Source organism: Cenococcum geophilum (genome assembly GCF_001692895.1).
Source record: "Cenococcum geophilum 1.58 unplaced genomic scaffold K441scaffold_17, whole genome shotgun sequence".
In the NCBI taxonomy this organism is placed as follows: domain Eukaryota; kingdom Fungi; phylum Ascomycota; class Dothideomycetes; order Gloniales; family Gloniaceae; genus Cenococcum; species Cenococcum geophilum.
In genome coordinates, this window is record NW_027137575.1 from 2182685 (window position 1) to 2191309 (window position 8625).

The following is an 8625-nucleotide window of genomic DNA, read 5'->3' on the forward strand; positions in this document are numbered from 1 at the left end:
TTTTGGGGTAACTCCTTCTTCTATAGTATCACTAAGCGATCCTTTTACGAGATGTAATTAGACCCGAAGGCTCTAGACTTCGTAGTTAGATTGCCCAATAAGCTTTTTAATTAAGATTTTGTCTGATATTTTATCTGCGAATAGATAAATAGAATTGAACGATAGGATTAAATAGATAAAATTGAATGATAGGATTTGAATAAAATTGAATGATAGGATTTGAACAAAATTAAATAATAGGATTTGGACAAGTAAAATAGAATGATAGGAGTTGAATAAGTAGATAAAATTAAAAGAATAGATAAATTAAATGATATACTTGAGATTCGATTAAGATTCGATTAAGATTTGACTAAAATAAAATTCAAGTGATAGTGAAATAGAGATAAAATTGACTTAAGATATGGTTCAAATTTAATTAAAAAATTGGTTAATAATTGATTGATATTTGGTTGAGGTTAGATTTTGGCGTTTTAGTTGAAAATTGATTGAGATTTGGTTAAGGTTAGAGCAGCCGGGCTTATAACCTGTTAATTTGCGTAAGTAGAGGTTGGAGGACGATAGGGTGAACGATGTAATGAAGTAAGTGAAGTGGATGAACTTGATGCAATTGATAATGTCTATCTACGGGGGATCGAGTCTTTATATACCTGGAAGACCCTAGTTTTAGAACGTCTACGTTCCGTCTCGTATTCTGATACGTTACCTGATACACTAAGTGATACGTTACCTGATACACTAGGTGATACGTTACCTGATATACTAGGTGATACATTACCTGATACACTAGGTGATACGTTACCTGATATACTAGGTGATACATTACCTGATACACTAGGTGATACGTTACCTGATACACTAGGTGATACGTTACCTGATACACTGGCTGATATACTGGCTGATACTATCTGATACACTAGTTGATACACTAGTTGATACACTAGTTGATACACTAGCTGATACCATCTAATACACCGCGTAAAGCCGTAGGGTTCTTCTAGGGTGTTCTTATATAATGCTTACATAAGCAATATCAGAGATCATCATTGACAATTCTTACCAGTTCTTTTAGATATCTTATAATAGGTTTTATTATAGTATAGTTAACACTATAGGGAGTAAATACTTAAGAGGCTCTAAGAAAGTCTAACAAAGGTAGAAAATATAATAGTAATACTTTTAAGAATAGGAATAATATGACTAAAAGATTGGCTTTACTAAGTAGGTATTTTAATAAGTAGCCTAAGGTATAAATATAGCTGGCTAAGATAGACACTAAAATATAATACTGTTATACCCCTTATATACTAATTAAAAGGTAATAATTTTAGTAGCTAGTATAGAGAACTATAATATACTACTCTTAATATAAAAAGGGTTTAAGGTAGTTACCTAGTAGCTTATTAGCTAAAATATATTGAACTAGTTCTAGGTTATAAAGGAAATAGTAATAAAATATAAAGAGGTGAGTAATAAGTGCCCTCTAATAACTCTATAGTAGTAAAGTAAAGTTTATAATACTAGCGCGCCCATAGGCTTATTATTACGGCAGTAGTAGTTCCTAAAAAGGTTAAAAGGTAAAGTAGTAGAGTACTATAGGTAATTTATAGGCGCTAAGTAGGCGAGTCCTAAAAGGCAGGAAAATGGATTATGGGGTTTTCTCCCTATATATATATAAATAAGTAGTCCGCGTAAGCCTAATAGGGATTTAAATTAGACAAGTAAGCAATAAATAATAATATATAGTATAATACAATGGATATAGAAAGAAAAAAACTTATAATTATATAACTTTACTAATAAGTATCCGTAATACTTTAATTGTATAATAAGGATAAATACTAGTAACCTTAAAAAGGGTAAGAAAACTCACTGTACTAAGGGATAGAAAGGTCGGTTTTAGTAACAATTCGCTTAAAATCGGACACTTATAGCCTAGTACCATAAAGGCGGCAGCTAGAGCTTACAGGGCTCCTAAATAGGAAGAGATATAATTAGAATACCTGCTAACTTATAGGATATCCATTGCTATTCCTCTCCCTCTCCCTTCCAATCCCATCAAACCCTTAGTATAAAAAAACCTACATCTCTACTAACTCCAACCTTACGAGGGCGCCTTCCCAGGTCAAATGTCGCCTAGGATATAGGAAAAAACGCACACCATTGGAATGAGCAGCATCCACTGCAACCATCTATTAGTCATGAAACCAACCCGTTGATAGTGCCCACCCCAAAACAATAAACTCATGAATAAAAATGACATGAAATCGTGCCAAGACGACCGGCAGGTCACAGAGAAGGGAAACTCGGATGATATTCGATGCTCGTGATTTATCCGCCGCAGAAAGAAGCAGAAAGAAAGAAGAGGCAGGGATAGAAGACAACAACGGGAAGATAATGGGGGTCTATCCTTTGCGTGCTCTAGAAGATGGGTCTATGGGAAATCAAACTAATAGAGAGTAAGCAAATGCAATATGAGGCTGCATCATGTGTTAAAGAGTCATCAAGAAAACCCCTTCGAAGCATATCTCATCGCTTGAATTAGCCTCGAACTGAGTTAATATCAGCTGAGTTGACTCGGACTAAGTGGTAATAACTCTTGTTCGGCATGCTATCTCTCACGTACCTCATTTAAGGGGTCGCATCGACAAGCCGAGAAATAGCTAGTTTTCATGTCGAAGCGACAGAGTGATGTCCACTGTGAGGATGTCTTCGAGCTGCAGCTTGTTGAACATGTTGCTGCGCCACTACTTCTCGCGCGTAGAACTCAACGAGCATAGTCCCATATGCCTCCATCTCTTCTAGGGGAACAGCAAGGCGGAAATCATTCAAAAGAAGAAATTGCAGCTCCAAGTGATTTAGTTCGACTAATGGCAGACCCCCAACCTACGGTGAATTAGCTGATCATTTTTGTAGCACGGTTTAGAGAGTTTACCTTTGCGTATCTAGAGTTGGTATAAAAAACGTCGGAAAAGAATTTGCTCGCGCAAGTTACCCCAGCAATCACCAATCGGTGGATGTTAAAACTGTCTACCACAAAGAAATGTGATAGATTGTAAGGATCGGAATCTAAAGGAGGCTCGATATTATGCGGCGGTGATGGTGGATGTTCTTGTATTCCAGGTTGAGCTGGCTTCCCTAGTGACCCCGATGGCGGTGGAGTAGCTGCTTGCATCTGGTTTGGCGCAACTTGTGGTGACGGACGCCCGGTCAGATTCGCGGAAGATATCGAACTATGACGGCTGCCCTCGCTGTCTGCAGTTGTCCGCTCAAGGGACAGTTGATTGGCCTGACGTAAGCTTTGCATGGGCCCGGAATTGACCCTTTCCGTCATCCTATCAAAATAGACCAACAAACTCAGGAAGACTTCGTACGTTGTGGGACAGTATTTGTGTATACGGCTTAGATAACTCAAAATTGAAATGCTTGGTACGTTCTTCCCATGGAAGGCTAAAACACTGGTAGTTTGCTGGCTGAGACCTGTAGTGCCCTCTGGTGGTGGAATTTGCCGATGTAAATGTTCATGCTGCCTATCATTTGTGGTGGTAATTTTCGTTAACAGCCCTGCTACCATCTCAATAATGTCTGTAACGGGCATCTCACTAATCTCATATTGTGGGCCAATATCATTGGGATCCCGACGTTGACGTCGTGATAATGACCTAGTCTGTGAAAAAGGACTCGATTCATCGGTTGCAAAGCTTTGAATATGTGACAGACTCTTCACTTTTATTCGTCGTGGAGAAGTGGCTATAGAGTCGGCAGGCGACCGGAGAGGGTTTATTGGTGAATGCTGTGCAGAAGAAGAAGTAGAGGATGGTATAGTTCGTGCATTAACTAATGCGTTTGCATTCGAAACAGCCGGAGTAGGGGTTTGTTGTTGTGAGTGAGGTCTGAATCGTGGACTGGGCGGGGGCTGCTGTGGTTGCTGAAAGGGGGCGGGGCCATGTGGAGTCAATTCTGTTGCATGTGCAGAGCCACGGTGTTGTGTGCGATAACCAGGAGTCCCTGAGCTTGTCGTAGCTGGTGCAGGGTCGGCCATAGGTACATCCACCGGAGCAGCAACACGCAGCAGCGGGTTGGTCGTAACTTGTGGTGATGGTCTCAACGATGCTGACTTGTGATGGATTTGTAGTGCGGGCGATTCCTGCGATTGATGATGCGCGTTGGCACCAAACATAGTATGAGGGAAGCGGCGAGAAACGTCGCTGATCACAATCGATCCCATCACAGCCTATCGAGAGATGCGACGCGAATTAGATTCTGTTTTCAAAACGCGCAATTAGCAGTTAGATTTCAATGAGGGCTGCGTCGATCTGCCCAGCGTGCATCCAAACAGGAGGTAGGGAAGGTTGACGTTGAGGGCAGGGCCAAAGAGCCGAGTGGACAAGACGTATGAGGCTCACATGGAAGCAAGTGACAGGCGTAAAAATCGCGATGGAATGGCTTCTCCCTCGACAATCAAACAGGCGTTAGGCTGAGGAGAGATGGATGAAGACGGGAAATAGCTGGTTAAGAGTGCGGTGAGGCAAGGCTGGTGGTGTACGTCCACACAACTGATAAGAGCACCGCCGCGACGGTACAAGCTGCTGCTTACCTCTAAGTAGCCAGCATTCCTTCGTTCTCACTGCCGTGACCAAAGCGAATTGGACGGCACACACGCCTCGGATAATCGACGTGGAGTGATGGGCTTCGGGGAGAGGATAAGAGGTGTTAAGGGCTTTGGCGTGGGAGGCAGTGGAGGCAGGTTAGTCGTCATCCCAGTGCCCACTCTTATTAAACCTTGCCGAATCTGCGGACACTCTAGATAAACACTCTACAACCACTTCCTACTTCTTTATCGCTACTACCAATACACTGCTGCCATCCGCCTGCCGCCTGGCCTTGTCCTCGAATTCCGGTAGGCAAATCCACTCCCACAAATCTCCTTGCACTTTGAATCGGCGATAGTTGTGGGAAAAAGCAAGCAAGATTGAATGAACGAAAACCATGTGCAATTCCCATTGGCGATGTAATCCATGCCCACATCGGAAAAGAGAGGCTTAGCACGCCTCAACAGATGATTACCTTCAATACTCCGAGGAACAGACCGTTTAGTTATTGCCACGACGTGTACGTTTTTTGAAGAGACTTTTGAAGAAATCTAAAACGGAAAATGCGGACTATAAGCGAGGCTTCCCTGAGGTTCTGTTGTAACCCTTTTTGAGCTTAGCTCGAAGGAAGTTAGTCTCACCCTACCCATCAGCGCTTTCAGGGCAATAAGTCGAAGCTGACGACATAGTCCAGAGGCTGTTGTAGATTTGGGACTCTATGTGTATTATACAGTGCCGGTTCCAAATAGCACGCACGGGCTGACGCCTAACAAGGTAGCAAAGCTACCATCTCTATCTCTCGAAACTACTTCGTTCCAGGGCCCTCGTAGTTTTGATCAGGCAAATACAGGTGCCGTTGCGCTCCCTCAGCGGTAAGGACTACCATCCGTATAACGCCTCCAGAGCTTCCGTCCCACTTAATTGCCTCCTGTAGCGCACCCTTCACGAAGTTAACACCTTCCTCATCTGTCATATTCTCCCTCCAGTTTGCATCGCAATATCCGTAGATGTACGTCGACCCTGAACCTCCGATAGCGTAGGACTGCTTGTGCAAAGAACCCCCCAATGGAATTGAATATACCTGGCCGCCATGTCGGTGGTCGTAACCTGCGATAATCATGCCCGCCCTGATCAAATGTCAGCATCAACAAAAATTCCCAGCTCTTCGCTTCAACGCACGATAACTGGTCCTTATTGTCATAGCAGAGCTCTTGGAAAATAGCTGCGGCGGTCTGAGTCGTTGGAGGCTCGTCGTTCGTGATGCCATACATCCCCAAATGATAATGAACAATGTCTGCAACAGCCTGTGTATCTGCTGCTGAACCCGACCGACAGCACCATATTGTGTCATGAACCTGAGTAAGCTTGTCGGTGACTCGATTCGCAATGTAAGCACCGGTTGTTGTCCGACTATCAGCCCCTAGTATTACACCGTCTCTGAAATTTATTGCCATGCTGCCAGTGTGTTAACATAGATCAATAACGAGGCTAGTAAAAGAGCTCGGTAGATGTTAAGCTGAGAGACTTTGTAGCCACATACATTGAGGTCCCTAGGCTGTGCTTGCTGTTAGTGAAGGTTCGAAAATATGCTAGGCCAACAACTTACTTCACCTCTCCCTTCTTTAGGTGGTTCATATCGATATGGATGCCATCTAAGCCAGGTGAGCCATTAGACTTGTGACGTTGTGTTCCAAGCTTACCTTCTCCTAACATTCCCGTAGGCTGCATGATGGACAACACGTCAAGTGTTCTCTAGTGGTGGGTTGAAGCGAAAGAAAAGTGGCAGTCTACGAGAAATAATAATTCGAAAAGTAACGATGGATGCTTGGGTTCTGGGTAAAGACAACAGGCAAGCATAGCATGCGCGTTGATTGTGGCCCAAGCTCCTAATTCTCACGTGATAATAGCCTCTCACACTGAGAAGCTTTGTATCCTTGAGAGTAGTTAGTGGAACTAGCTGTTATTGTTTCTCCCTATGTTAATTATGCACACAATCAACCTTTTTCAAATCTTTTGTATCTCAAGAAAGTAACGGCATCAGTTGTGCAGCCCTTAGATCCGAGCGCAGATCGATCAGTCTCTTCCTATTCTATCCTATTCTTTTCTCCTCTAAGGCTTCCTTCTGGCAGTTATTACAATACGATCAAATTGGTGGTTCACCGCAAGAGAACCTACAAATACGCTTAGACTAGGAGGGGCCTTTGGAGTGGTTTTCCAAGAAGGGAAGGAACCAATCATCTACAACACTCCTCCATCCTCTCCTAAGGTTCCTGGCAAATATTGCTGCATCTGCCATGTCTTCAGCAATGCAAGCTTTCCTTTCATATCTTCGAGTGCCGGTACTGGCATCATCTGGATTAGCAGCAGTACTCAGCGGCCTTCTATACTTCAAGCAAAAGTAAGCATCATTGCAGTTTGTCATACCCGAGTATCTCTCTGACAACCGCCAGTGAGATCATTTACCCCAGAAATGTTCCTGCAGGTGCACGAACCGATGTTCCAAGGCCTTCACAGTTTGGTATTACTGATTTTGAAGAGCTCATGATACCTACGCCAGACGGTGAGTCTCTAAGCGCCTTCTTTATACGACCCTCAAACAAACAACTTGCGAGAAATACTACACTATTGATGTTCCACGGAAATGCGGGAAATATTGGTTACCGATTGCCAATTGCTAGGATTTTGGAAGAAGACATGGGCTGTAACGTCCTCATGCTGCAATATCGAGGCTATGGCCTTTCCACTGGAACTCCAAATGAAAAGGGTCTAATGATCGATGCCCAAACTGGTTTAGATTATATCAGACAGCGAGCTGAACTAAGGGGCACCTGCATCGTTCTTTATGGCCAAAGTTTAGGCGGTGCCGTGAGCATTGGAATTGCTTCGAGGAATCAGAAGGAGGGTGATATCGCTGGCATCATTCTTGAGAATACTTTTACCTCTATTCGCAAATTAATACCGAGGTAAGACGGCCCATTCATGTTTAAGTGTAGGACACTCACAACACGCAGTGCATTTCCTCCAGCTCGTTATCTAGCCCCTTTGTGCCATCAGATATGGCCTAGTGAGGAGACACTCTCACAAATCACCAACATCCCAATACTCTTCCTTAGCGGTCTCAAGGATGAGATAGTGCCGTAAGTCTTCTCACATGAATATTCTCGCCTTTTGCTTTCCCACTAGTCCTGCGCGTGTGAGGCTCTTGAACAAGAACGGTACATAGATATCATGGAGCCCTCTTTAGGAACGAAGTTTCATATGAACGCGATGCTCAACACGCGACACTAGAATCACTAGAAAACTCAGGAAAACGTCTCTTTCATGAACCACCAGAGCAGATGAGATTTAATTACTTTTAAAAACACCTTCACAACTGATTAAAATGTTGGCCTTGCTGCATTCAATCCGCTCTATATAGCCTTGTCCAAATTCATAACACCTCAGCAACGCCCCTTTGCCCTTTCTCAATTATTTAAGCTCTAGCTAATTATTGAGTTTAGACCGTCGCATATGGCACAGCTCTTCAGAGTCTGTCAAAGTGAAGTAAAAGTTTGGCGGGAGTTTCCCAACGGCAGTCATAATGACACAGTCGCAGAGCCTGGGTATTTTGACCACATTGAAGGGTTCTTAAAGCAATATGTTGATCGCTATCCTCACTCCCAGTCAGACAAGTTTGGGAAGTGATGCTTGTAATTGTCTTTAAGAAGATTCTCCCCGTCTGCCTATTCTCGATTAACTACGCTGAGACTTTCGAGGATTCCAGAATTGGCCCGACACTAGCAATGCTCTCCATGCGCTAGTGGAAGACGACACTAGAGCTTTTTCGGGCTATAGAGTACCGGCGTTGTTCTTGCTTATCAGTTCTCGCTAGGTACACCGTCAGCAGTAGTATGTTCAGTGCAAGCTTATGCTAACGTACTAGTAGGGTTTGGGTCCTGTTGTTGCACGCTCGTATACGTTAGCAGTGGCCAATCATTCGAACCCAGGCAGCTTTCGAAGTTCATGACCTTTGCAACCCCTTGTTTTCTGGCCA

At 43.5% G+C, this 8625-nt stretch overlaps 4 protein-coding genes across 4 annotated transcripts; 1 reads left to right on the forward strand and 3 right to left on the reverse strand.

The window, feature by feature from the left end:
* Positions 1–2712: 2712 nt before the first annotated feature.
* On the reverse strand, positions 2713–4228 carry K441DRAFT_512416 (cyclin-domain-containing protein; the record flags this gene model as incomplete). Its single annotated transcript, XM_067642100.1, has 2 exons — positions 2713–2886; positions 2936–4228. Coding segments are annotated over 2 exons (1467 nt in total), but the record flags the coding sequence as incomplete, so codon positions are not given.
* Positions 4229–4607: 379 nt separating this feature from the next.
* Positions 4608–5117, reverse strand: K441DRAFT_658898 (uncharacterized protein). The gene has a single exon (XM_067648437.1). It carries the CDS (start codon positions 5026–5028, stop codon positions 4804–4806), a length of 225 nt encoding a protein of 74 aa, XP_067504958.1. The 5' UTR covers positions 5029–5117; the 3' UTR covers positions 4608–4803.
* Positions 5118–5268: 151 nt separating this feature from the next.
* K441DRAFT_658899 (proteasome-domain-containing protein) lies at positions 5269–6378 on the reverse strand. Its single transcript, XM_067648438.1, has 5 exons — positions 6293–6378; positions 6199–6244; positions 6133–6147; positions 5772–6047; positions 5269–5719 (listed from the first exon to the last, which is right to left on the reverse strand). Exons 1-5 carry the CDS (start codon positions 6318–6320, stop codon positions 5398–5400), a joined length of 687 nt encoding a protein of 228 aa, XP_067504959.1. The 5' UTR covers positions 6321–6378; the 3' UTR covers positions 5269–5397.
* A 508-nt stretch (positions 6379–6886) lies between these two features.
* On the forward strand, positions 6887–8276 carry K441DRAFT_556506 (alpha/beta-hydrolase; the record flags this gene model as incomplete). The annotated part of the gene is made up of 4 exons (XM_067643331.1): positions 6887–6990; positions 7043–7555; positions 7604–7729; positions 8093–8276. 4 exons carry the CDS (start codon positions 6887–6889, stop codon positions 8274–8276), a joined length of 927 nt encoding a protein of 308 aa, XP_067504960.1.
* Positions 8277–8625: the final 349 nt, after the last annotated feature.

Excerpts from the sequence above, each read along its gene's own strand:
- K441DRAFT_658898 (XM_067648437.1), bottom strand. The coding sequence starts at position 5,028 with ATGTGGGCATGGATTACATCGCCAATGGGAATTGCACATGGTTTTCGT.
- K441DRAFT_658899 (XM_067648438.1), bottom strand. The coding sequence starts at position 6,320 with ATGCAGCCTACGGGAATGTTAGGAGAAG. Across the intron at positions 6,245-6,292 it reads TACGGGAATGTTAGGAGAAG|ATGGCATCCATATCGATATG; the intron begins GTAAGCTTGGAA and ends CACCTGGCTTAG. Across the intron at positions 5,720-5,771 it reads GACAATAAGGACCAGTTATC|GGCGGGCATGATTATCGCAG; the intron begins GTGCGTTGAAGC and ends ACATTTGATCAG.